At 39.2% G+C, this 25,943-nt stretch overlaps 5 protein-coding genes and 1 long non-coding RNA gene across 7 annotated transcripts; all 6 read right to left on the bottom strand.

The window, feature by feature from the left end:
* Nucleotides 1-5,136: 5,136 nt before the first annotated feature.
* On the bottom strand, nucleotides 5,137-8,955 carry LOC101163846 (trypsinogen-like protein 3). The gene is made up of 5 exons (XM_004078262.4): nucleotides 8,840-8,955; nucleotides 8,612-8,753; nucleotides 7,810-8,063; nucleotides 6,349-6,482; nucleotides 5,137-6,259 (listed from the first exon to the last, which is right to left on the bottom strand). The coding sequence occupies exons 1-5, from the start codon at nucleotides 8,877-8,879 to the stop codon at nucleotides 6,050-6,052; spliced, it is 780 nt and encodes a 259-aa protein (XP_004078310.1). The 5' UTR covers nucleotides 8,880-8,955; the 3' UTR covers nucleotides 5,137-6,049.
* Nucleotides 8,956-10,796: 1,841 nt separating this feature from the next.
* LOC101163604 lies at nucleotides 10,797-12,485 on the bottom strand. Its single transcript, XR_002874981.1, has 4 exons — nucleotides 12,207-12,485; nucleotides 11,861-11,921; nucleotides 11,340-11,496; nucleotides 10,797-11,266 (listed from the first exon to the last, which is right to left on the bottom strand). It is a non-coding gene; the product is annotated as an uncharacterized LOC101163604 (long non-coding RNA).
* Nucleotides 12,486-14,246: 1,761 nt separating this feature from the next.
* On the bottom strand, nucleotides 14,247-16,015 carry LOC101163028. The gene is made up of 5 exons (XM_020710290.1): nucleotides 15,985-16,015; nucleotides 15,553-15,654; nucleotides 15,394-15,438; nucleotides 14,905-15,115; nucleotides 14,247-14,682 (listed from the first exon to the last, which is right to left on the bottom strand). Exons 1-5 carry the CDS (start codon nucleotides 15,998-16,000, stop codon nucleotides 14,526-14,528), a joined length of 531 nt encoding a protein of 176 aa, XP_020565949.1. The 5' UTR covers nucleotides 16,001-16,015; the 3' UTR covers nucleotides 14,247-14,525.
* A 306-nt stretch (nucleotides 16,016-16,321) lies between these two features.
* LOC101162473 lies at nucleotides 16,322-17,417 on the bottom strand. Of its 2 annotated transcripts, XM_020710291.2 has the most exons (4): nucleotides 17,190-17,417; nucleotides 16,925-16,967; nucleotides 16,747-16,828; nucleotides 16,322-16,636 (listed from the first exon to the last, which is right to left on the bottom strand). In XM_020710291.2, exons 1-4 carry the CDS (start codon nucleotides 17,190-17,192, stop codon nucleotides 16,456-16,458), a joined length of 309 nt encoding a protein of 102 aa, XP_020565950.1. In that variant the 5' UTR covers nucleotides 17,193-17,417; the 3' UTR covers nucleotides 16,322-16,455. The 2 variants fall into 2 exon arrangements, with proteins under 2 accessions (XP_020565950.1, XP_023820360.1); XM_023964592.1 differs by lacking the exon at nucleotides 17,190-17,417 and having other exon boundaries at nucleotides 16,925-17,174.
* A 2,535-nt stretch (nucleotides 17,418-19,952) lies between these two features.
* LOC101162068 (apolipoprotein C-I) lies at nucleotides 19,953-21,060 on the bottom strand. The gene is made up of 4 exons (XM_020710293.2): nucleotides 20,934-21,060; nucleotides 20,586-20,655; nucleotides 20,364-20,493; nucleotides 19,953-20,282 (listed from the first exon to the last, which is right to left on the bottom strand). The coding sequence occupies exons 2-4, from the start codon at nucleotides 20,638-20,640 to the stop codon at nucleotides 20,216-20,218; spliced, it is 252 nt and encodes an 83-aa protein (XP_020565952.1). The 5' UTR covers nucleotides 20,641-20,655; nucleotides 20,934-21,060; the 3' UTR covers nucleotides 19,953-20,215.
* Nucleotides 21,061-24,113: 3,053 nt separating this feature from the next.
* LOC101161673 (apolipoprotein Eb) lies at nucleotides 24,114-25,858 on the bottom strand. Its single transcript, XM_004078252.4, has 5 exons — nucleotides 25,767-25,858; nucleotides 25,581-25,644; nucleotides 25,342-25,495; nucleotides 24,970-25,257; nucleotides 24,114-24,886 (listed from the first exon to the last, which is right to left on the bottom strand). Exons 2-5 carry the CDS (start codon nucleotides 25,621-25,623, stop codon nucleotides 24,574-24,576), a joined length of 798 nt encoding a protein of 265 aa, XP_004078300.1. The 5' UTR covers nucleotides 25,624-25,644; nucleotides 25,767-25,858; the 3' UTR covers nucleotides 24,114-24,573.
* Nucleotides 25,859-25,943: the final 85 nt, after the last annotated feature.

Here is a 25,943-nt window from a genome sequence, read left to right as displayed (position 1 = left end):
TGTCAGATACACGTAGGTAGATACACACAAGCCCATCTCCACTGCTGCTGTGGTTTGTGTGTCAAGGTTGTGCTGTGCATAAGGCATGAGCAGACTCCGAGCTCCTCCAGGCCTACAGTGATGGACTGCGAGGTTGTTGTTTGTGAGCATACAGTATCTGAGCTTGTGTGGGTGAAAGCCTGATAGCCACAACATTCACTTTGCATATCATTGCTGCACACACAAACCCATGCATATGAAAACACAATTGTAATCACTTCTTCACTTTCCCACTGCCTCGCAGAGAAACACCTCACATCTGTGCTCTGGGTGCATCTCAGAAGCATGCGAACGGCTCCGTCTCAGTGTGCTCTTGTAGCTATTAGGCGAGTATCATTAAAGCTATTCAGACTAATTATCTCCCCTGATGAGCCACAGCTCTCAATGGGATGATAGTGAGGAATCCTGCATGATTGACTTGGCCTGCTTTATCCTCAACAAGCCATTAGCCCTGTGCAGAGAAACACACATGCTTGCAGCAAGCGGGCGGCTTGTGCTGATCTTCTGCAAGAGCAACATAATTATTTACATCTCTGTAAAAATTACTTTTTAGTTTTTAAAATAAAGAACAAGTAATAGAAGGATGTTGGTACAATAATATAAACTTGTGGCTTTTCTCTTGTTCAGCAAATGTGTGTCTGAATGTGTTCATTACTTTTTTCCTGACAGGAGTCAGGTGCCAAAAGGGAATGCTGGGAATGCAGGCTGGCAGTGAGTGATGGTGACAGTTTGCCACAAAAAAAAAAAAAAAGGAGTGACAGAGACGGAGGAAGGGAGGGAGAAGCCAGCCTTTGGTCTGCAGATATTATACCCACCACATAAAAGCTTTTGTCACATCGCAGGAAAATGATTCCCTTTTGCATCGTAATTCATCTTAATTCCCTCATTAATCAGTTTCAAACACAATGGTGAGATTAGGAAAGATATTTGTTTTCTGTGTAGGCCAGCCAGGCTTGCGTGGCTGAGTTATGGCAGGCAGAAGTGAGAGGAGGAAGCAGGGAGGACATTTAAAAACTTTGCTCGCATTTATAATGTAATGCAAGAGTGGAGGGGAGGAAAGAAACAGCAGTTTGCTATTAATAAAGGTAAGGGTGCTTGCTATAGCTTATCGTGCAGAAAGAAAAAGTAAATCCAGGGTTTGTCGTTAAGAGGAACGAACATTACAGGTGCAACAACCGCAAGTTTCATTTTGAATAAAGGTTTAAGTTGTCAGTTTAAGCAGGCTGAAAAAAACCCGTATTTGAATACTTTGTGTGCAGATAATTTTTTTTGGTTGAAGGTTGTTTTTAATGATTTTTTTTAAAGCTTTCAAAGTGGGTAGTCACTAAAGAAAGCATGATGTTACACAGAAAATAACTGCTGGTTTCGACAACCAAGCCAAAAATTAAATGAATGAATGAATGAATGAATGAATGAATGAATGAATGAATGAATGAATGAACGATTAAAGACCCACACCAATCATCTCTTGATCCATTGTAAAAGGGTTCCCAGTGGTCTTTTAATTATGATTAAGTCGTTTTTAGGCAAAATAAAAATAAACTGTCATTTAAGGACATAGTTTCTGAAGAGGGGCAGTAGTTCATCAGAAACGCACTACTGACTTACGGGCGGAACTGTTGGCGTAGAAGTAAGCCTCCTCTGATATCCCATTATCCCTTTGTTTAACCCTTGTGCTATCTTAGATGACCCCACCCTTACATTGACGTGTTCTCCCTACCATGACAAAGGTGTAAAAAAGGTGGAAAGATTTCCTGTAATCCATGGACACCAGTGAAGATCACAAATCTTGAAGAAAAAAGGTTCAGCGCACTGTCTAGTGGGTCTAGATGACCCAACTCCCAATGTTAAGGTGCCTAGGATAGCACCAGGGTTAAGCTCTCTACCACGAGCTTCCAGCCTCTCACAACCCCAAGCTTTTGTTACAAGTGCAACAAAAATAGCGGAGCAGTCTTGGAGCTATCCAGCCTTACAGTTTTGTGCCAGACACCAGCTCAGATGAAAAAATTAAGATGGTAATGTTATGTTATAAACACTAAAATCACAATTTTCATCAGAGTGGGTCTTTAAAAAACACTCTGATCATATTTTGATCTATTTTAAAGGTGTTCCCAGTGGTCTTTTAATTATAATTATGCTGTTTCTAGTCAAAATAAAAGAAACTGTTTCATTTTCTAAGAACTTTTGTGCAAAGTTCCTTAGACATTCGCCTCTGAGTTGTGCACAGGACCATTGGTGCCACCCTGCCTCCCTTTTCCCTCCCTCTTGCTGAAAGCTCTCTGTTTACAGCCCCTCACCAGCCCCAGCCCATTACCGGTACAAAACAAAAGCCTATCCAGCACAAAAAGTGAGCGAAACTCACGTTGGCCACATGTAATTTGTGCAGCCAAGATGCGCACTGCTGCATTGCCCGTACGTATTTTAAGTACATCCAAGGATGCATTTGGTTATTAGCCGCACATATTTAGGATTAAACTTAAAGTTATAGTCCTATTAGCTGTCACGTGTGAAATGTGTTTTCCATATTTGATCAATCCCCTAGAGGAGCGGTGAGCTGCAGAAACGGCAGCGCTCAGGAATTATTTGTTGGTTTAACCCTAACTGCAACCGTAATCCTAACCTTGACCCTTCCTCTGTGCGGCCAAGAAAAAGGTTCAGGGCTGACTGCACGTATTTCCAAAAATATGTGCGAATGATCACCATCATGAGAAAGATGACACACAAACATGTTTTTGTCAGAGTTTTCATCAGAGTTTTCATCAGAGTGGGCCTTTTCAAGGTACAAAACATTTCTGTTCAGATTTAAAATAGAAATTTTGCTCAATTGAGAGAAACTTGCATTGGTTGCACTGTGCCTTAGATTTTTAACTTCATTTTGAATTCCTTTATAAAAACAAACAAAAAGTAAAAACACCATTTAGCGTCATCAAAACAAAAGTATTCAAAAGAATCAGCTGAGTGACAGCAGGCTTGTGTTATCTCATTTCAGCTTGCCTGTCGTTTTACTTCACAAGCTTACAGGGAAGTATAACAATAATAGACAGAAATGAACTCTCTTTCAGCTGTGCTTTTTACTCAGCAAACAATGCCAACAAAAGTGGCAAAGGTTTAACCTGCATTGTCCAAGATTTTCATGTAAATGTTAGATTTTTTCAAACACAGAACTGAAAGTGCCACATTTTTGCTTCATCTTTATAAAACCACTTCTCAATTTTGAAAAATCTATAATCCTTTCATGCAGTATGTTTCTAATTCTCAACATACCCTTAAATCCATGACTCCACTGAATTTAGCAATTTAGAGGAAAACGCTGAAGAATATCTTTTTTTTTTTATAACTGGACATAAAATCAGGCATGAAGGGGTTAAAGGACCTGAAAAGTATCATCAGTGATCTTAAAATTGTATGATTCCAAAATGTATGGTCATCACCACAGCTGCAAATGAAGTAGAAAGACCTTGGCCCTAACAAAAAAAAAGAGAAATAGGTAGAACAGTCAAGTGTTTTTCAAAAACACCCGCCCACCCTTAAGGTGACCAAGGATGTCAATCAAAAAGTCATGCCCATTTTGAAGCTTTAATTCTACCCTACATATAAACAAATTTTCAATTCAAGAGTCATTCATTAAAAAAAAATGTTTACATGTTTTTGATGGTTTGCAATTTAAAACACTGCAAACGTTATTCACTGTTACAGGAAAAATTTACTCAAACTCCCTACAATAAACTTCACTGAGCAGCATGGATTTCCTTGGAGCAGAAGGCAAAAGGAAATGTCTGACAGAATCACATAAAAGGGCTGGAAAAATCAGAAAATCCCATAATCCTTCAAATATAAAAAGTTCAAGCAGAATTAGGAAAGGGCAGAGACTGAATTTTCAAAATAGACTGGTAAGCCTGCGAGCCACGCCCTTTCTAAGGGGAAATTTATCTCAAGCCTCTGAAAGCAGATGTATTAACCAAGAAACAAAGTTTGGAGGCCATATTCTCACAGGATTTCACTATTCTGCCTACGATTAAATATGAGCTCTACTGTGCTGTTTGGAGTCTTTCGTGTCCTAACACGGAGACTGATGAAATCTCTGAGATTTATGAGCTTTATTCATTCAAAATGAAAGGAAGAAGGAGGAAACACTTTGAAGATTCCCCAAAGCAATTAATATCACACTGCTTTCTTAAGTGACACCACGTCTGCCAAAGTCAGCCTCTCAGTTTGCAGTCTGCCTCCCACCGAGGTGAGAAGAAAGTAGAAGAGGGATTGAGGCGGGAGAGAAAAGCCAAGAACAGATGGCAGAGTGGCCCCTCTGTTTGGGTGATTATGGACACAGCTGTCAGTCACTTTGCATGGAAGTGTGCGTAAAAGGGTATATTTGATTTTGAGTCAGTGCGTGGTTTCATGTGTATTTAGGTTGAAGAGTTCTTGCTGAAATTGACGAATTCAGGTCACCTGTCCACACCCAAACTCCCACCTTGTCAGCGTCCACTGTCCCTCTGTGACAGCGTTATGGAGCTTTAGCTCCCTCTGGTGGCTGTTCATATTGTTGCAGATTTAGCAGCTGCCTTTGAAAGAAAAAAAATCCAGAAAAAAATCCTTCTAAAATTAAAAAAAAAAAAAAAGTCCATTGCTGATTTTTTTTTAGAAAAAACATTATTTTACCTTTTTTTTTAATGTGAAGATTTTGACTTACCGGAAAACAATGCCTTCATCAAAAAACATGATGTCAGCTTGGGAACAAGCTGTACAATGTTTTAATAGAAATCATGTTTTATAAAAACCCTAGATCTAGATATAAAATAGTGAGATTTTAATAGATGCAGCTTAAACCAATCATTTTTACGCTAACTTCTTTTCTTAAACATGAATGTGTAAAAAAGCCATCTTGGAGAAAAATGCAAGACTGAGATGGATTAGACACATGAGACAGTGACATTGTTATAAAAAGGATGCTCAGGTTGCAGCAACCAGGGGAGAGGTGTAAAGAAAAACCATAGAGGATGTTCATTCATGTAGTGGAGGAAGAGGAGAGGGTTATATAGGAAGACCATTTACTGTGGCAACCCCTAAGGGAGCAGCCGAAAGGCAAAGAAGAGGGAGAGGTTTTTTATTTTTTTTAAATCTCATTAAGTCTTGGCAATACTTTATTTCGAACAAAACTATGGAAGCTAATAAAGAAACTTTGTTTCCAGGCTTGTAATTCAAAAACTACAACCATCATTACAAAATCTGACCTGAATATGACTGATGTACACCAACTGGGGGTTGTAGTTTGAGCCATTGTCTTGAAGATTTGGACTAAATGTGACAGATCTTTGGAGCACTTAATCACTAATATAACACATTTGCATGATAATGCCTTTTTTTGCATATCATGCTTTCTCAAAACCAATTAATAACAGTCACGGCGCTTAAACACCAGCAGATCAAAGGACTTTTGAAGAACATTGTCTCGATGGCTGTTGTCGCTCTTTGATCCTGGGAGCCCCAGGATTAAAAATTGGATAAAAAAAATAACTATCAGCCCACCCTTGTTATTTCACTGTATTTGCCCAGTGGACTCCACTGTTCCACAGGTGAATCTACAGTTGGAGTGGACGGCGCGACGACAGTCAAGTATGACTGGAACGTTGGTTGGATTTACGAGTCCTTGTGGAAAAAATCTCAATCAAACTCAATCAAAATAAATCCTGTTTTAAATATCGAATATTTGCTTAAACCATAAATAACTGATCCTTTCAATCCCTGATGAATTCTGAAGAGGATCTACACTAAGCAAAAACTGTTCTTTTCAGTGCCCCTTTTACATATTTCAAATATTTGTTTGATTTCTACTGGAAAAATGCTTTTCACTTTATACTAAACTTGACCAATTGCACACTTTCTTACTGTCCTCTTCTTTTTCCCATTACACAGTTTGTGCTGAATGAAAGACAAAGGCAAGACTGTTAAGCACATTATTATTATTAATATTATTTAATAGCTTTAATAATCGCAGTAAAGTCTTGATTTGTACTTAATGCCCATGTGCTTTTTGGGAGCTTAATGTGGTCTTCAGTGTGGTTGTAAAAGTCGGAGCATAGTTTTCCATCATGCTTTTGATCCATCCATTGTACTTGCACATCTCGGTATAGACTGTAGGGTGAGCCGGGTCTCTGCAGCCGTGGTCGAACCATTTCAGACCCTGGAGCTGCCCATCACACACCATCACAGTGCTTGTGTCACTCTGCAGAGTAGACGACACAATAAAACGATTTCAATGCAGCCAATTAAAAAAAAAACACCTTTATTGCATCTCCTTAAGACCATACTCACCAGGCAGTTATCCGTATCATTTTGGCCTGCACACACCATGTTACCCCAGTACAGGTACTCCGGAAAGGTTTCCACACAAGTCTGATCATCCACAACAGGGACAGTGATGCACTTCAGCCGTGGACTGTTGTTTGCTAAAAAGAAACAGGCCATAATTAAAATATGTGATCATTAATGTTTACTATTTTTCAGACTGAAAATTATTCTAAGCTCTCTTTTTTATGTTAATTCTTGCTGTGAATCGGAAGGTCAAAAAAACTGAAACTTCAAGCTTAAATTCACTTTTTTTAGTTTCATCACTTTTAATTAGTCCCCATCGTCAACTGTGTGAATTGGCACGGCTTTCTGAAATTATCAAAGAAGGTCATGATTGAATTACATACTCAGGCTTTGTAGAGCTACACGGACCGGAATACTAATGAGCTTTGTTGCACTTAGATTTCTCCCTGCTGAGTCCAGCAATTGCCTGAGTCATGCTGAAAACAGGGTTCAATCCCAAACTTCCAATTCCTTTTTTTCCCCCTGTGCAGTGGATGCGTCTGCACAACAAGGCACAAGGTCATAGTTGTATGAAAAGCAATATATAAGAAAAACACCATAAAGCGTTAAACCTTAGCTGTACTACATTTAAGTTGATGTTAGTTAAACTAAACTAATTTGTTTTCTGTAGTAGCTTAAGTGGATTCATGAGAGGTGGCTCAATAGATGTGTTTCTAGCGGAGGGCGCTAAAAACTGAAGAAATTGTTTTATTCCCAGAAATATTTCAAGAAATCCAGGTTAAAAAAAATCACGATTTCAAAGATCAGTTATGAAAGGTTTCTTTAAGCAAACTTCCCTTTTGTAGGAAGATATGGCTCCCTCTGCTGGACAGTTTTTAAGATTGCAGCCTTTGAAACTAAAAGGGCTGGCCTTCATGCTTCAGATCAGACTGTGATGCATAAACTCACAATTTTGTCCAATACTTTTGTCTAGATTGTGGTGAAATAAGCCATTGTGTTTCATATGAGTGACAATAATTTGATCAAAAAGAAAAATAGACAAAATACTAGGTTAGATTTAGTTTGTGGACACACAAATCGGCTTGTTTAAATAAAGTTGTAGTTTTATTTATATTTATGCTTGATTTTTGTAAATAGGAACAAACAAAGATATTTTTTTCATTTATATTAAATATATTACTATTACAAATAATTCAAATAAAGATGCCTTTTTAGATTTTTTTTTTCAAAATGTATTTTTATTAATCTGTATATGTTTATCCCAAAAGTGAAGCCTGTTTCATAAAATTCTTGTTAGTGGACACTAACAGCATAATGTTGCGGTAAAACCTGAAAGATCTGGAGGGAATTGAAGACTAAGGCTATGAAACATGGGTCATCCTGAAGTTATGGAAACTACTGGTGTGCTGACAAGTTAATGAGCTGTTAAATTGACAAAAAAAATCCTGCACGTCCACTTACAGTGACTTGAGTTAGTGCTGCCCCAACCACTGACAGAGCAGATCTCTCCAGGCAGGGCACAGCGGCTGGGCAGTGGAATGGGCTGCACGTATGGCGTGAGGCGGACGGGCTCGCTCAGCCTCATCAGGGTGAGGCTGTGGAGAGGTGAGCGGTAAGGCTCGTGTTGGATCACATCAGAAACAACGATGTGCTGCTCTGTTGCTTCCTCCACCGTCAGATCATGCTCCCCCAGAGTTGCAATCGTGGTGTAGGGACTGTGAAGGACAGAGGGGTGATACAGATTTAATAGAGCTTAGATTCTGCAGCCTCAGGCAGAGACATACCAACACCAACAAACTGATTTCAAATCAGTAATTCTAGAAGTCTATTTTTGCAATGTCAGCAACAAAACTGATGTTGATGAAGCCTATGATGTGAAAATGCAGGAAGCTTGCGGGTTTGTGACCTTTTAAAAATGATTAATTTGCTGGGAGGGTAATGACCATGTTCAACCAAGTTATGAAAGTCTGAGCCAAGCTTGGTCACAACTTAAAAGTTGACTCACTAAGTACACTAAATTAATTCATCATTCATTCATCTTCTTGACCGTTTTTCCCCTTTCGGGGTCACGGGGTTGCCGGAGCCTATCCCGGCCACTTGGGCGTAGGCAAGGGATACCCTGGACTGGTCGCCAGTCTGTCGCAGGGTAGAATATCCTCAATCACACATCCATTCACTCTCACATTCACACCTATAAATAAATTAAAATTAAGATATTTTTTAGGGTTACCTAAATGACGAAATTCCTTAAAATCGTACTTACGTGGTGGCACAGTCATAGGAGGTAACTATCCATCTTTGATCAATGAGAGCTCCACTGCATGATTTCTTGTCACCACGCAGAAGGACATGCCACGGTCGGGAGTGAGGTCTGCACTCTTTGCTTTCCTTCAGGGGTAATGCTCCTAGATATTCAAAACAAAACATAATCTATTAACATCTGTTCTAAATTTCCTCTGATCTGAGGAAAGCATAGGTTTTAATTACCTACCAGCAAGCCCCAAAATCACAGTCAGAAGCAGAAGATTCATCTTCTTTTTATGGTTTCTTTTTGTTGCAGCAACTCGACGTGGCCCAAATACATCAGCCAGTTTTATACCTGCAACCTTTTCTTCTTCTTTTCTTTTTTTTTAGAACACTGGGAGGAACAGACGGTTTAATTGCTATTTGCCATAATTTCCCGCACAGTCTTAACCTTTGTAATGATCTTATCAGATACATTCACCATCTCATGATGATGTTCCTCATGACTGACACACCTTCTTTATATGAACATTTTGTTTTCAATCTCAGAACCTGAAATTGATATTGATCATGTTATTTGGGTCACTTGTTTTTTTTTTATTGATTTTTTTGTTAATTCATTTAATTAATTATTCATAGGTTTCCCCTTTTTTAGCTATACAATAATTTATTTTGAACATTTTTAAACCTTTTTGGGTCTCTTTAAGCCAAAATGCTTGAACATTTCTTTTGTCCTGACAGTATTCCAAAGGCAATAACCACGTCTCAGGCACAGGAAATGGATTAAGGTTCAGGTGAGTTAGTGGAATCGATTGGGAAAGAAGATAGCAGTTGGAACATTACTCCAACTTCCTATAAAGTTAATATTTAATCTCTAATGATATATATTTAGAAGTGTTACATAAATTTCCAAAAGATAAAAGGCAAAGGGTTTTCTTTATCAATGTGATGGTTAATCATTTCCATTTCCTTTAGGCATTTTTTTTTTATTCAGTTTCAAGTTTATTGTGGCAAGTAAAGCAAAAGTTTTCATTAAACAGTCTCATGTACCACTGACCTATACACTTAAACTGTGACTATGTTACTGTGTGTTTATAAATCCAGATATTTTTACACACAAAGTAAGCTTCCAGTCTATGTAACCCTTGTGCTATCCTAGGCACTTTAACATTTGGAGTTGGGTCATCTAGACCCACTAGACAGTGCTCTGAACCTTTTTTCTTCAATGATTTGTGATCTTCACTGGTGTCCATGGATTACATGAAATCTTTCCACCTTTATCCACCTTTGTCATGGTAGAGAGAACACGTCAATGCAAGGGTGGGGTCATCTAAGATGGCACAAGGGTTAAGCAATTTGTTTTAGTATGTATTTGCAAAGTGGATTTATCTGCCCTTTTCCAGAGCGCTAACAATGTGTCCGTCATTCATTCACTCCTCATTCATACTCAGTGACGGTCAGCTACTATTGTAGCCACAGCTGCCCTGGGGCAGACTGACAGAAGCGTGGCTGCCAGTTCGCACCTATGACCCCTGTGACCATCACCGGGACATTCACATTCACACACCAGTGGAGCCGCACTGGAGGGAGGGAGGGTGAAGTGTCTTGCCCAGGGACACAACGACAGATGACTGGGAGAACGGGGATCGAACCGCAGACCCTTTGATCATTGGACGACCTGCTCAACTGCCTGAGCCACTGCTCCTCGTGTAATAAAGTTAAAATATTTTAAAACGACTTCCATTTTGCTTGTTGTTACAGATGAAGCTTTAAATGTGTAGCTGTATATTACCAACATAAGTTAATCTGTAGCAGTTCAAGGACGAAACATGAAGATTATTCATACAATTCCCCTGACATAATTTTTTTTTGACACAATGAACAAAAAATATGAAGGCAAATACATTTTTTTGTTTTACTTCAACATCTAGAAACAATACAATCATCTACTTGCATCAGTTTTCATTGGAGTAGTAAAAAAAACAAATGTGGAGCTGCTGTTGCTTCATCAGCGTCCAAAGTTCTGCTCCTGCTTATTGTTTGTTACATATTCATCCATTATTAAGTACAACCGAGGCGCCTGGTCCTCTGCTTCAGCAGATGAAAATCCTACTGTTGATTCAAATTAACACGTTCTGTACATTAATTGAAAAGATATCGGACACTTCAGCAAGCTATGAAAAAAAAATTAACCAGAGACGCGATTTTTGTATAAATATTTTATTTAAAGATATGACACAAATATTAATACTCATTCAGTGGGAGAATGGTTACTTAAGTCAACTTTTGGGAAGCGGGAATAGTCCCAGGTGGTGATGGAGAATAAAGTTATTTGCAATATTTTTCTCTATTCCGATCTTTTCCTTCTCCCAACCCCAAAAGGCATTTCTCTGCTGGACAATGGGATTGTTTGCACCATCAGTTCCATCCTGTTCTTGACAAATTTTGAGGCTTTCAGATGAGGAAACTCAAACCTTTTTTGTCTATAGAGCTAAAGAAGTTCATCATTTCAAATGCTATGTCAGCCTCTCATCTGCTTCTTGTCAAAAAGGTCAACTGAAGTTGCGCGTTTGTTGTTTTGTTGTGTACCTAGTGGTGGAAAAAGTGGTAGAGTTGGTCTTGCACGATGCCGGCGTACGTGCTCACAATGTTGGTTGTGTCCGAGTAAAGATTCCTGCAGACACAGACATGACATCAGCTCTCAACAGAAACTTTTCTTCATGCTGTGTTCATTCCTCTGCTCCTACTTTGCTTTCTCCTCCAGCTTCAGGCCTTTGATGCTGTCCACATATCCAGAGACTGTGTCGACAGCATTGCTGTAGTAGGACTTGATGGTGTCTGTGATTTTAGTCAGAGAGCCCTGTTCCTCCTCAGTCTCTCTGGGGAGTCGGAAGCTTTCAGCACCTGCACAAAAAATGAGGTCAAAAGGGGATACTTTAAGTTTTTACTTATTATTATTATTATTATTATTATTATTATTATTATTATTATTATTATTATTATTGTTATTATTGTTATTATTATAATTATTTATTATTATTATTATTATTATTTAGCAGGGGAGGTTAAACAACAATGCAAAGTTCCAAAGATTTCACACACACAAAAACAGGTCAATGAATCGTTTGCAGGAAGAGTGAAGGGGCCCAACAACTAACAAAATCCCCAAATAAACAAAAAAAAGTTAGGAATTCCCAGCTCTGGACTGTAGTGTTTTTATTGTAATACAATTAACATCAATAGAAATTAAATCAGTAAATTAACTTACTAAGAGCCAGAAGTGCAACAAGCACAGAAAGGACCAGCAGCTTATTCATGCTGTTTCTTATCTGTGAATAAAGAGAAACACAAACGTTACCTCTTTCTATCCACTAGGGTGAGACATTGTCATGTGCTACTCAACTCATATAACATCATGTTTTATCATCATGTTATTCCCAACATTTTCAAATGTAATCATTTTGTATTTCTGCAATTGTAAATCTAAAATTATAGTTGTAGTACATTCTATCTCATCCTTAAAAAACAACAACATTGAGATCATCCATGATACTGTTTCTTAGCTGCAATCTAATTCATTCAATAAATGAACAAAAAAAGCTCTGGATACTTACAGTTCCTGTTATAGAAATGTCAGTGAAAGGAGAACAGAGTTGAAGGCAGAGCTGGCCCGACCTGCTTATATAGGAGTGTAAATGTGTTGACTTGTAGCTCTCAGAGCCAAAGTGCACTCTGGGGGAGATAAACCTGTGATGTATGATTGCAGGAGAAGTGTGTCACTGTGTCTCCATAAAATGAATCTGCTGTAGGCAGGTGCTGTGTAGTTTGGAAAAGCACATAAGCTGAAGATGGGCACCAGATATGAGTGTCTTCCTAACACGCTAACCCGAAATCTACCGCATTTTTTTAGGACTGCAGTGACTTCTTTCTCATTGATTAGTTCAGGAGTATTTCCTATGGCAGCCCACACCTCTGTAAGAAGGAATTTGTTGATTGCACAATGGGTCTGATGTGTTCAGGCCACACCATAACGGGTCTAAGTCCCTAAAGATCACAAGTCAGGAGTGCAGCGAACACGTCATCAGTCCTTATTCCGGTTGCAAAACACTTTGGTTTGTTCGACAAATTTGTGTCTTTTAAACATATTCCAGCTTTCTGTAGAAAAGTTGTTTTTTTCCGTAATACAATGATTCCAAAAGACTATAGTATTACATCGTAAAAATGGTTAAAATAAGTTATTTTGTTTTATTGTTTTGCTTTTAGGGACCTGACAGTGTGGTCAGAAACTAACAGTAAATATTTTGGACCTGGTTAATGAGCAACAGAGAACGTTTGCCACTGAACAACAAGGTCAGTGGGTTGTATCCCATCTAGAGTCTTCTGTCTTTTGTCTGTGGACACATCCCTGCAGGGGCTAATGAGGGGCTCTCACCCCCCAAGCCCGCAATTATAGTTGTTTGGAGGAGCCGTAATTCTAAATTGATCCTGACTCTGTACAACTCTGTGTTCTGCATCTCATTTGTTGACCTGTGACCTTTTTATTTACCACATTTTTTTGGTGCCACACTTGAGCTAGAGTACACCACAAGAAAAAAGGTAGTTTTGACTAGCAGTTTTTCCAGGATATTTTATTCTTTGAACAGCCTTTTGTTCGATTATTGTTCAGAAAGATGTTTTTCATTTTCTGTCACTGCTGCAATAAAATGACCTTAAACCATTCAGCGGTGTAGAGAGAAGTACTTCCTTAATGTCAAATTTTAATGTGTTTTTTACAGCAAAAAGAGCAGAAACACACAAATAGAGCAGTTAGTTAAATAACTGTGGATGTATGATCAACTGAAAATATTTATAAAGCTACATTTCATAGCATGAAACCAGTTAATCAATCCATTCATTTATTTTGAATATATTATGCAGATTTTTGAAGAAACGTGGTGCACTTTTAATGACACGTGTAAAAGCTGAGACTTTTCTGTCCAATTCTGAAAGCCCAGCTGATCATGTGGTCCAGCTTCACGTGTCAGGTCGCCTGTGACCTTAGCTCTGGGGTCAGACGGGGCACAGCTGCGGCCTGCAGCAGAGTCGAAACAGTCAGAGGATTTGGGATTCAATCGCAGCCATTGTTTAGTTATCAGTGAACCTGAAGACCTGAAGCGCCACACAACTCCCAATAATCCAAAAAGATTACAGAGCACTCATGAGTGTAATGTTTGTGTTGTCTTGCTTTTGCAAAAATATTTGTTTGCTCTGCAGAGAGAAAAGAACAGTCATCGGAAAAAACGTTTGCATGAAATGGGAGCGAAAAGTCCCCAAACCTGCAGATGGTGTTGCAAGCATCAGCTGGCAGCCTAATTATCAAGTAGATTCCTAGGCTTTCACTATAATGTTGTTTTTCTCTATTTATTTTATTTCCTTCTTATTAAAAGGATTGATATTTTACTTTATTACTAAACCAAATGAACAAAATATTTCAGTTAAGGTTTCAAGATAATGCATCTGTTGAAATGTACATGTCTAGTTTCATTAAAAAGGACGGAATTTTTAAACTCATAAAATCTCTTTACATCCAAAGCACTTTGGCGACTTAAAGATACGTTTGGATCCTAACTGTATTGTGGTGTGTGTGTGTCTTGATGAGAAAGCAGATTTCCAAGTGAATGTCAATTTCTTTTATTGAACACATAAAGGTACATACATACACAGACACATGGTCTTTGGGTTAGTGTATCCAACAAAACACTGCACGTGCAGAACTGGTGTTGACATGCCATGCTCAGCATGACTCAGCATGACTTGGTGAGGATCTTGATTTAAAAATAAAGTGGACAGAAATCTTGTTTGCATCGTGCTTCGCTCTTCTTTGTCTAAAGTGGTCTAAATTCTATGAACTATCATTTAACAAAGGGCTTCTTTTCTTGTCCAGGTGATCTTCTTCACTCGGCGGGCATGACCTGATCCAGGTAGATCTTGATGTGGTCGATGCCGGAGCTCAAGGACTCACCAACGTGGGGGCGCAGGTACTGTTCGTACAAACCCAACAGAGATGAACGGGCCCGGTCCACTATGGGAGCTGCTTCTGAGCCCAGTCCACTGTGCGACAGAGAGGACAAGTATTTTTCAAAAAAATCAGAAGCAGTTGGGCTCTTACAGTAAAACTCCTGCCCATCTTAACAGGAAAACATCTTTTAAAGGAGCATTCTTATATGCGATTGCGTTCCTTTCTAATGTTTTGCTGCATTTTATATGAATCATTCAAATCTGCTTGCTTTTTTCTTCTTTAGCGGTGATAAATTTCAACACTTCAACACTTACGAGGCGACCTTGACGACGGCTTGAAACTCAGGCCGGTTGTGCACGCTGTCAACCAGCTCCTTGGTGACCTGTCCCTGCTCGCTTGTACTGACGGCATCCTGAAGTTTTTTGTAAGCGTTCTCCAGTCTTTTGATGAATGTGGATTTCATTGAGTCATATTTGCTCTGGAGCTCCGGAGATGGTGCAGGAATCTCACACAGGCTCATGGAGACTGGAATGATGCAAATAGGAGTTTTTCAAAAATGTTCATGAGATAAAGAAGATTTTTTTGTCAAAACACTATTTGCATCTCAGCATAGACCAGTTTGTTGCTGCAATAAATTCTTCATTGCTGAAAAAAAGTCATCAGCTTCAAAACCTGATATTTTGGCAACTTTTATACCAATAATTGTGCGTATTCTTCCCAACAGCAGGTTTTCAATCTCAGGTTTTTAAGTGCTTACAAGTCAAATCTTTTTTTGTAAAAATGGCAGTGATCAGTTTCCTTACCCTGCAGAGCCAAGACGAGGGCCAGGATGTATTTTGCGTTCATGACTGAAAGAAAGAAACATCAGATCATCAAATTTGAAAAAAAAAACAAAAAACATATAATTTGAAGTAATCTATTTTAAACTAATTTGCAGTAAGAGCTGCTGCATTGATGATTACCTGATGTGCTGGATGACCAGACCCAAGAAGTGACAGTCTTCTCTGGCAGTGAGTTGTCTGTAACCCACAGCTCACATCTGGACAGGGTGATATAGCAGGGGACTGCAAACAAACGTCATCTGGTGACCATACACGCACTTCCATGCACATACTTGCATGCACGCACACACACGCCTGCACCTAAACAAAGTTCAGCGTGGATGAACATACAGCGCACATGTGGATGTAGGAATTAGTTGTTGTGCAATTCTCCTGAAATGTACTTTTATCTTACTTCATATGGCGAGATGCACTCGAAACCCCCTGATAATGCATAAAATATGTGTTCACAAAGCGCCCCGGTGCACATCTGTCGCAATAGTGACACTTTAAAGAGGTTGTAACGCTGGTCTTGTGTCAGTCATAGCAGGAGATAAGGTTGATTAGACCAACCCGTTCCAATCAGCATTCTTGTCTTTAACGGCGAACAAAACGCTGTCTGTTCAGAGATTGGAGTCTGATCTCACAGGACCTGTCTGGACAGAGTTTTTTGAACTCTGACTCTTCACCTTTCATCCTCTTATCTTGAGAGAGGCTGCACAGCGCACAATGAACTATTTTTTTAAACTTTTTTACCCATTTTCTAGTTTTCTCACCTAAATATTGTTCTTTCTTCCTGGCCATGTTCAATCTTCAAATGAAAAAAGGTTTTAAGAAACAGATGGATCAGTTAACATCTCATTTAATTCTCTAAATGGTTCACCATAGGATTCAATGAAGAGGCAAAATATGTTCCTTACATTTTAATCAGATTCTTCTTTATTTTACAAAATTACACATTTAAAATAAACATCAAGACACAAGAAGCAGCAGCCTTTCATTTCAATGTTTACTTTTACATTGTTTTTGGGTCAGATGGGTTGATCAATTTCTAAATGGCATGTAATTTTCCACAGCTGTCTGAATTCTCTCCTGCAGGGAACTTCTGACATTAGAGGCCCACTCCACATAACTGTCAGTCACTGGCTGGATGTGATCTTCATAATAAGCACCAGCGAAGCCAAGTGCCGTCTCCCCAAGACCCTGAAATTTAGCCTTGGCTTGCCTAAGAAAATGAAAAAAGACAAAAAAAATGATATAAATATATATGTGTTACAAAAAGACAGAAATCACTGAAAAGTTAGCACAAAAGAGGAACGCCATGCTTTGGAATACCTGGCTCTTTCTGCCAGCCTCCTTAGTATTCCTGGAGAGTCAGGTTGTTCTGTTGGAGTCTGGGCCAAAGCTGGCATGCATGCTGTGGACCAAAACAAGTTTCAGTTCATTAAAGCAAGATCTTCAGTTTAGAAAACGTGATATTAAGGATGCAGAGAAGAATGATGCCAAAGCAAACCTTGCATTAGGATTATAACAAGTGCCAACACCTTAAAGTCCATCTGTCCAAAAGAGAGGCAGCATGAAAATTCGATATTTTCTGAGTTATCACAGCATTTCTCTAAATCTAAAGTGCAATAACAACTTTTTCAGCGCAATAGCTGAGCATTTTATATGTTTTTTTTTAATGTCGCTCTTAAAATTTGTAGAGAAATACAATAACTACTGATTTCATGTGATATATGTATATTAAAAAAAAGCAAACGGAGACAGAAGCATTTTACCATTGCATCTGGCTCTGGTCAACAGAAACTAAATAAGTCAAGTATTATCAGACCACTTTATTTGTATTTGCCGAGTGAACGTTGGTCATTAGTCAGGTTGTTTTAGTGCCAAAACACAGATAAAAACTGCAAAACAGGCCCTGCTTCTTTCCAGGTAGAAGGGTCCCATTTATCCGTCCCTCCTCAAGCAAAAGTCTCTTATTTTGGTCATGAAAAACAACAACATTTGACAGGAAATGTCCAAGCATGTCTATGAGTCTATGAGTCTATGAACTTTAGAAGACATGAAACTGTGAGATTCACACACTTGTAGTTTGTGATTTTTATATCTGGAAAGGTGTCACATCATTTCTAGGACACTGAATGAGGTCAGTGAATGTCCATGTGCCCTTTGGTTTACAGACCTAACAGCAGCCAACTGAAATGTGTACAGACCAGTCAAAGTCTCAGAGCAGAGACATGTTATTTGGTAGAGCCTGAGTTCAAGCAGATAAATGTTTTCAGTCAAACAGAATGATTCCACGGGCAGAGTCCACCACAACTGATTTAATTTTGTCGGTAGTTCTTTTTTCACACTACTTGTTCCGCATGAAACCAGTTTACACAACTGCTGAGATTAGAGTCCATGATATTTTAACTTGGATCTTCAAAAAAAAAAAAATTCGGAATAAAATCTCAGTCTGACATTTTTATACAGCCTCTTGTAATCACTATTCCCTTCCGAATATGTTTTCTAAAAGGTTATGTTGTTCTAGCATTTAATAAAAAAGGAAACATTGTCAGATTTTCAAATGCATACATTAATTGAATGATCAGAATCTCTAAAGATAAATGTGGCTTTTACGTACAACTTTTCCTTAGAGTGAAAGTACTCCTGAAGGGTTTCATTCATGGCCTTTGTGCCTGAGCTGCTGACCTCTGTTGCCCTGTTCTCTTCACTGACTTTGGTTCCGTTGAACCAGAACAGCTGTGGATCATTAACTTATCATAAACAGAGACTTTATCTTAGGCCATGCTGGCAACTGACCTTTGACATCTGCCATTAATACAAATAAAATCCATTACTTTACATGTCACTTAACAGTCTTTGGGGGAAAAAAAGGGGGACAAGTTTGAAAATGTCATTAACTGTGTTTAGTTTTGATATAAATTACTTTGTATATAAAAAATGTGCACTTATCATGGCTGATAAATCAAATGTTATAAAACGCTGCTGTAAGATGTTTCTTTTAAAAAAAAGCATTTTAAACAGACACAAAACCTTTGAAAACAGAATTATCTTCTTATAAATAGGACTTTGTTTTAGTGCTATGGGGTGGTGTAGTCTCACCTAACATCAAGAAGGCCCTGGTTCAAATCCCGACTTGGAGCCTTTCTGTATGGAGTGTCATTATTCTCCCAGTGCATGTGTGGGTTTTCTCCAGGCATTCCGGCTTCCTACCACAATCCAAAAACACCTTCATAGGTTAGCTGGTGACTCTAAAAGTCTATAACCCTTGTGCTATCTTAGATGACCCCACCCTTGCATTGACGTGTTCTCCCTACCATGACAAAGGTGGATAAAGGTGGAAAGATTTCATGTAATCCATGGACACCAGTGAAGATCACAAATCATTGAAGAAAAAAGGTTCATCGCACTGTCTAGTGGGTCTAAATGACCCAACTCACAATGTTAAAGTGCCTATGATAGCACAAGGGTTAAGTGCGCCAGCAACCCTGTGCCCCCGACAGGGATACAGCAGGTTAAGAAGATGGATTGGTGAATTAGGATTTTTAACAACCTTTTTGTCCCACCAGTCGCATTTAGATTCACTTTATTTTCACATTAAAAAAGGAAAAAAACTTTGCAGCATTGAATTTACTTAAATCATTATTTTTTCTTATTAAAGAAAAACCTATGGTTACAGTAAATGTTGGATTTATTTACATTATTTCTATTATTTCTAAATATACAGATGGTTCTGTCTTTAAGTTTTTTGAATATGAAATAAACTTCTCAACATAAAAAGTAAACAATTAAACAGGTAAAAAAAAGGACCAGTTGCATAAAAAGTGATATCAGTGATTTCACGAAATTAAAAAAATAAATAATCAAAACCTTTCATAAATGTATGAGAAATTTGCTTTCATATCATTAAAATTAGTAGGATCCCGTAGTATTGATAGAATATTTCTATTTTATTTACACATTAAAACAAATAAAGATTATTGATATGCAGGTTTTTTTATTCCCCTTATAGACTTTTTCGTAACTACATTTTGTATAAAGGAAATGTTTTTGTACATATTTATGCATTTTCAGTGAATGCAGCAATTCATTCCAGAAAACAGCTGAATCATGAATGTGAAAGAAAAACTAAAGTGTATTCATTTTGACTCTAAAGTGTCCCTAGTATGAGATCTGAGGAGAACCAACAGATATTTTGTTGTTAGTTCAAGCCCCAAAATCAATACGTTATAAATGTTTTATGCTTTTGATGCCTTTATCTTTTCTTACATCTTTCAGTCATATTGTTTTAGATATTTTTGCGCATAACTGATGGTCATTACTCAACCTTTTCTTTTTCATTTTGACTTTTAATCTGCATTTCTCCGTGGTATTTGCTCTCAGTGTGTAGTAGAAATTTGAAATGTGTGTGCAAATATGTGATATTATAACCAACACTCAATATTCTATTAAAATTATGAGTCTTCAGGTCAACTTTGCTCAATCATGTCTTCAGAAACACCCAACACACCAAAAATAAATCAACTTACAAACAATTTTCTGGTTTATAAAGAATTTTATTTTGTTTGCTGACAAACAATTTTGTTGCCAGAATTTTTTTTTACCAGAATTATTTGAATTCCTCTTTTCTCCTGCAGAAAATTACAGTAACAATAATTGTTCACAGACAGGCATGCTAGCCGTCTCGTCAAGGTGCAGTGCAATGTCATGAAACATTTCAGTATCTAAAGCTGGTGGGCGGAGGGTTGGCAGGGTTGGTGGAGCAGAACAGATAGCAGCATGGACAAAGGAACCACATCTACTTGTTTTGGTTTATCTCTTCAAACTTGGTCTTTAACTTATCAAATGCTGAAGTGAACCAGTTCCTGTTAAAAAAAGATATATAAAAATGTCAAGTAAAGTTTATAAGACAGGGTGTGGGGAAAAGTCTCCATGGTTCCTCTTACCTGGTGGTCTCTGCAAATTCACTATTATGAATGGTCTCAAATGTGTTTTTGGCCTTCTCAGCAAAAGTCTTGCCAAACTCTGTGATCTGGTCTTTTAGCTGAGTGTAGGTCTGATCTCCATCCTGAGCCTCTGCAGATCACAGCAGCAGACAAAGAAAATAAAATCAGAAATCAAGATGGAAAGAGTAAAGCAGCGATTTTAAAGGCAAAAACAACATTTACCTGTGTAAGCCACAAAGGCCAGCATCAGTACGGCAACTGCGAGGTACAGTCTCATTTTGACGTCGGTTTACTGGAAAACAAAAGAAAAAAGTTGATGTTTGCTTCAGATCTCGCGCCCTGGTGAGTCAGCACCACCCATGACTGGACAGCTCCTGACCCCATCCAGTCAAACCAGCACCAATATTTAGACGTTTTTTCCCCCTTCAGATACTAAATAAAAACATTACAAATCATAATGTCATGTTTCAAAGCACCAAAATAACCATGCTTTAATCCACAAGAGTTGAGCTGTGACTCATTTAAAAAAGAGAAATTTACATTTTTACAGAGAAAGAAGTTGAAACATACCTGTTGATCTCGACAAAAGAAAAAGGAAAAAATGAAGTGTTGTGCGGTTGTGGAGCGTTGCTGCGCTTTATAAGCCTGCCTGTCCTCACAGGGTGACGCAAAGCGGACTTTTGGATCAGCCAGACACGCGCTGGCCTTGAGGTGCCCCTCCCCCCCTTAATATTGATCAGAGCTGATGAGAGTCGTCTATTTAGTTGCATTAAAATCAGACGCAAAGAAAGATGAAAAGAATATTTTAAATACCCTCACAAGTTACAATTTATCAACCACTCAACAGGTGAAAATTATTTTATTTAAATAAAAAAAATCCAAAACAGATAAGCTGAGTTGTCACATGGAAGAACAGAGTTCACTCCTGATAGAATGACAGACAGCACAGTTTGGATGCTACTTTGGACCTCCATGTTGGCCAAGAATTGACAGTTTGTCAAATAAGCAAACATTTTATAATAAATGTTTGCACAGGGTTTAGTGTACAGAAGCCACAACTACAGAGCAAAATCAGCTATGAGTACTGGCCCATAGGACTAAAAGATTTCACCAAAATATAAATAAAAACTGATGTTTATTTAGAACATTTTTATATGTATACATATGAAATAAATGTATATTTCATCATTTACTTCGCTAAATTTTTTTAACAAGGTTAAAAAAAGCTACATTGGGTTTTCAAAGTATTTGATTCTAATCAAAACAGTATTACATTTTGGGCTAACACAATAAATAAATTATTATTTATTTTAACAGGATTTCTGTCCTTAAACTGTTTCAAATGTTCAAACACATGATTAAAGTTAATAAATAGTTTGCAAGTAAACATTTGTCCTGATTTCTCCACATTGCCTTGTGTGCTCTGTTTTGGGGACAGAAGGCACTGACAGTTTGTGAACTGCAACCGATTTTTTACATTTTAAATTTAGTGCTCTATTTCCACATTTATTTCGACATGTCTGCGTTTTCCAGGCCTTCCCTTTCTTAGAGGGGAAGTAACTCAGACAAAACAGCAAATTGTCATTTACCCTGCAGCAGACAAAAAGTAAAGTTTAAAGCACAGCAGTAACCCTTCAGTGAATGAAAGAATGAGCTCAATCGCAAAATCTGCATCAGACGGATCTTTATTATGCAACATATCAACTTTCAGATAGGTAAAAGCCCATTTGTTACTGATGACTTGGCCCTAAAAGGTGCTAACGCAGTTGGGAACAACCTACAATTGAGGTAAACGAGCCTTCGCATGCCTCAGCATTCACATATTATTATTGAAAAGCTCAATCTCAGTTTCTTTTGTAATAAGTGCACCGTGGGTGTATGCACGGGCTTTCACTTGCATGCATGCATGCAAGCTCCCCTTGAATAATTGCAGGAGGCATGGAGTGGGAAAGTGTGTGTCTGGTGTGCTCCCAATTTTCAATAACAAGCTTAACATAAAAGCTGTTTTTTGTGTGTTTGGCCAAGGCCCCCGTGGTGACCTATGCTGTGTGCCAGATCTGAAGAAAATGGAATGGTGGAAAGAGGGGAGAAGGGGTAAAATCCCAGCAGGGGCATCTGTACAGAGGTTACTTGCAGTCGTGGGCCATCTAGCATCTGCTAAATCTTTCAGAAAGGAGGGGGGTAGTGTTGCATTAAAGGGGAATTCAAAGTGCAAACAGCCTATAGAAACAGACAGAGCAGAAGGGCTGAACTAGCAGGATGCTTCCTGTTTTCTCGCATCCATGATGAGTAATTCTTACACAACTGGCTGTAAGGAGTTTCACTTGGCTGTTCAGAACAAAAAAATCCTCGATGGAGCAATTTTATAGGAGGTAAACATCAGGTCATAGTCACTCCTTCAACTCACAAGCAGAACCCCTTCACACAGATTTAAGGGTAAACATGTTTTGAGAATCTGTAGGATTTTCACAGAAAAAAAGCTCTATTACGAAATTAACAACAATTTGTTTTGGCTGAAAATGTTGTAAAAGACTTTTGGATTCATCTGCAGTCCTTTCACGATAACTTTCATTTGATCCAAGACGAGTTTGAATTTAAAATGACATCCTGACAGAGAGCTTCATTTTCTTTTTTTCACAGATACATTACTATTTTCCTGAAACCTTGGACATCTTCTTTTCTGGGGAACATACAGTATAGTTTACTTAAACTTGCACTAAAGAAAGCACAGCTGCAGCTTTTGCACAACCTGGGGTCGAAAAGGGGGGTGAGACGAACAGGGGGCAAATTGTGTCATCTGCTGGACTCTGAATCCAGCTGTGTTTGACAGCAAAAACAACAAAAGTGCATCTTTGCATTCAACATCTGTAGCTTAAATACTTTACAAACAAATAGAAATTGAGACGCAACCTTTCAGTGAAATGCTTTATTCAGTATTAAGTTAAAAAAAACCCAGAGAATTGGGTGAAACATTTGGCAAAACCTTTAGGACTATATTTGTCCTGACATGCATGGAAATGTTATGGAAAATTAAGATTCAACTGTTACACTGTCACCGAGGATAACTGAATCTGTGGGACAAAGTGTTCCCAGAAGGCTGCTGGGATCAAGGAAAAAGTTATCTGAGCACAGATCCTGACAAGCCCCAACTGGAGAAAAAGCAGGCTGAGGGGGTGGAGAGTAAAAAACAAGGAGGGCAGGGGTGGAAAACAGGGAGAAGGTGGGACTAAACCTCCAGCAGGCCCACTCATTCCACTGCACTGAAGTAAAGGAGGTGGGGTGCAGGATTAGGAGGGGGACCACTCATGAACGTGGGACAAACATTCGTGCTGATTGGTAGTTCAGCATCACCCGACTGGTAATTTCATCAGGCCATTTTTACCTGGGATAAGTGAGAAATGGGCAAATATTACGTCACACGATAATGGCTTCAGAGAGCAAATGGACATGTGGAACCTTCATGCTTTAAGGCCCAGCTCCAGCAGTTACTGTGATAATCAATACGATTGTTTGCCCTAATTGAATCATTCTAATGTATCACTGTAGAGGCTTTTGGGGGGGGGGGGGGGGGGGTAATTTAGTGAACTTACCTCATGTGTAAGTTCTAAAACCATTTTTTCAGGGGTTTTCTTTTCTGTGCTGCTAAGAAGAGTGCACAGGGCGTTGTGTACACCGTAACTGGGCCGTGTCCTAAATAATAAATATCTTTTGTGTTTTAGGTTTCAGGAGAGAAGAAAACAGCGGAAGACGTTTTTTTTTTGTTTGTTTTTTTAGGTTTTTATTCACTCAGCAGTCTGATGCATAACAGTCACAGGTTGTGCATTTACAGAACGCTGCGCATTAAAGCCCAGGAAGTCGGCCTTTCCTAAACTCTAAAGAAACGGAAGGAAAGGCAGTTCAGCGCCATCAGTGGTCAGTGCATTGATTGAAATGAAAGTGTTGGAATGGACTGGAATCCCAGTCTGTGGTTCAAGCAGCAAAATGTAAAAAAAAAAACAGGTGTTGCTACAGTGATTTAAGTAGAAAAGCAAAGCAAACAATTTCATCTTGAGTAAAAAAATAGTGGTTTGCAGTGGTGAAAGTACACAATCCCCTCTCTTCATCCATAACAATGTACGGTCAGTAACTTGAACCCCATCTTTCATCAAGGTATATAGAAATCAGTGGTGAACATGTTTCTTTCTCTAACCCTCAGAAACCCCAAGTGTCTTTATTGAATGTTGGTATCCTTGACCTTGCTCATGACCTCCTCAAACTGCTCGCGGATCTTGGTGGCATAGGGCACAATCAGCTCGGTCAGCTCATCCAGCCTGGTGTCCATGGAGGTGCGCAGCTCCCTCATGCTGCTCTCCAGCTGGGTCCTGATGGTGTCACCCTGGGCATCAAGGACTGAAGCGAGGTCGGTCAGCTTCTTGCTGGCGGCGTCACCAGCTCCTGTGATGTAGGGCTCAACTTGCACCCTGACGGAGTCTGCGTTCTGGGAAGCTCTGGAATGGACCTCTCCCATGTAGGTGGCCACGGCCCTTAAAAGAAGAACAGCCATTTCAAGTTTCACTTTGATGAGAAACGGGACAGATTTTTTTTGGGGGGGGGGGGTATGACTTACTCGCGGATCTCCTCTGTGTCTTTGGTCAGACGCTTCTTCAGCTTGTTGGTGTAGGCAGTGATGCGGTTGCGAACATCATCTGTATTCATGGTCACCATGGTGTTGAGTTCTCCTAGGTATTCAGCACTGCGCTCCTTAGCATCAGTCATGTCCTTCTGCAGCTTATTGATCAGAAGCTTAAGGTCTTCATTCATCTGGCCACTGGTGCTTGTGGTGATGGGTCCCAGCTTGCTCAGGACACTCTCTTTGTACTCTGTCACCTCAGTCATGGTTTCGGTGATCAGGGTCCTAGAAGAAAAGAAAACCATAAGTTCAGTAAACAGTGACACAAACTATGCAAAAGCAGGAGAAAATGGCATCATGTTTACTTACTCCAACTCTCGTCTCATGTCTCCGGTAGTTAGGGTGTCCACAATTGTACGAGCATCCTTGCTCAGCCCTTGGATGTACTGCCAAAAGCGATCCACGCTGTCCTCCACGCGGGTCATGGAGGTTTCGGCCTGGCGCACAGCACGGGCATTGCAGCCTGTCATGGAAACATGAGAACATTGATGAGCAAACTCCATGTTCAACTTTTAACCTGTTTGCTGCAAATGAGAGAGAACACTCACCAGTGATGACTGCCAGGGCAAGGATCAGAGCTACAGCCTTCATGGTTGCTAAGCAGAGAGATACCTGTGAAAAACAGAACAATTATTAAAAACGATGGTTTCTCCATCGTTTGATCTACTGTAATACTCGAATACAAAGCATGTAAGCCAAGCAGTCAGAGGTGCTGCTTCAGCTCTGTCACACACCTGGGAGGTCGAGCTTCAGCCGTGCTCACGGATCGGTGGCTGACGGCTTTTATAACCTGGAGGCTGCTGCTGCTGCCGCCGTGCGGGTTGCGGTGGTGGGCGGTGACCGCGCGCGCGCGCGCGTTCACGTGGTGATGAATGTCCGGACAGTCCCGTTTGTCTGCACGCAACGAGCCG

Source organism: Oryzias latipes, chromosome 16, assembly GCF_002234675.1.
Source record: "Oryzias latipes chromosome 16, ASM223467v1".
In the NCBI taxonomy this organism is placed as follows: domain Eukaryota; kingdom Metazoa; phylum Chordata; class Actinopteri; order Beloniformes; family Adrianichthyidae; genus Oryzias; species Oryzias latipes.
This window is presented reverse-complemented; position numbering and strand designations above follow the sequence as displayed.

What these genes read in the sequence shown, in the direction of transcription:
- LOC101163846 (XM_004078262.4), bottom strand. Translation starts at nt 8,879, where the DNA reads ATGAATCTTCTGCTTCTGACTGTGATTTTGGGGCTTGCTG. An exon ending in TGTGATTTTGGGGCTTGCTG is followed by an intron (nt 8,754 to 8,839) that starts GTAGGTAATTAA and finishes TTGAATATCTAG; the next exon opens with GAGCATTACCCCTGAAGGAA. An exon ending in ATGATACGGATAACTGCCTG is followed by an intron (nt 6,260 to 6,348) that starts GTGAGTATGGTC and finishes TCTACTCTGCAG; the next exon opens with AGTGACACAAGCACTGTGAT.
- LOC101163028 (XM_020710290.1), bottom strand. An exon ending in CTGGTCATCCAGCACATCAG is followed by an intron (nt 15,439 to 15,552) that starts GTAATCATCAAT and finishes TCTTTCTTTCAG; the next exon opens with TCATGAACGCAAAATACATC. An exon ending in CCTCGTCTTGGCTCTGCAGG is followed by an intron (nt 15,116 to 15,393) that starts GTAAGGAAACTG and finishes GCATCATTCCAG; the next exon opens with TCTCCATGAGCCTGTGTGAG.
- LOC101162473 (XM_020710291.2), bottom strand. An exon ending in TGTTATAATCCTAATGCAAG is followed by an intron (nt 16,829 to 16,924) that starts GTTTGCTTTGGC and finishes TTTGGTCCACAG; the next exon opens with CATGCATGCCAGCTTTGGCC. An exon ending in AGGCTGGCAGAAAGAGCCAG is followed by an intron (nt 16,637 to 16,746) that starts GTATTCCAAAGC and finishes TCATTTTCTTAG; the next exon opens with GCAAGCCAAGGCTAAATTTC.
- LOC101162068 (XM_020710293.2), bottom strand. Translation starts at nt 20,640, where the DNA reads ATGAGACTGTACCTCGCAGTTGCCGTACTGATGCTGGCCTTTGTGGCT. An exon ending in GGCCTTTGTGGCTTACACAG is followed by an intron (nt 20,494 to 20,585) that starts GTAAATGTTGTT and finishes TGTGATCTGCAG; the next exon opens with AGGCTCAGGATGGAGATCAG. An exon ending in GAATTTGCAGAGACCACCAG is followed by an intron (nt 20,283 to 20,363) that starts GTAAGAGGAACC and finishes TTTTTTTAACAG; the next exon opens with GAACTGGTTCACTTCAGCAT.
- LOC101161673 (XM_004078252.4), bottom strand. Translation starts at nt 25,623, where the DNA reads ATGAAGGCTGTAGCTCTGATCCTTGCCCTGGCAGTCATCACTG. An exon ending in TGCCCTGGCAGTCATCACTG is followed by an intron (nt 25,496 to 25,580) that starts GTGAGTGTTCTC and finishes TTTCCATGACAG; the next exon opens with GCTGCAATGCCCGTGCTGTG. An exon ending in GACACAGAGGAGATCCGCGA is followed by an intron (nt 24,887 to 24,969) that starts GTAAGTCATACC and finishes TCTTCTTTTAAG; the next exon opens with GGCCGTGGCCACCTACATGG.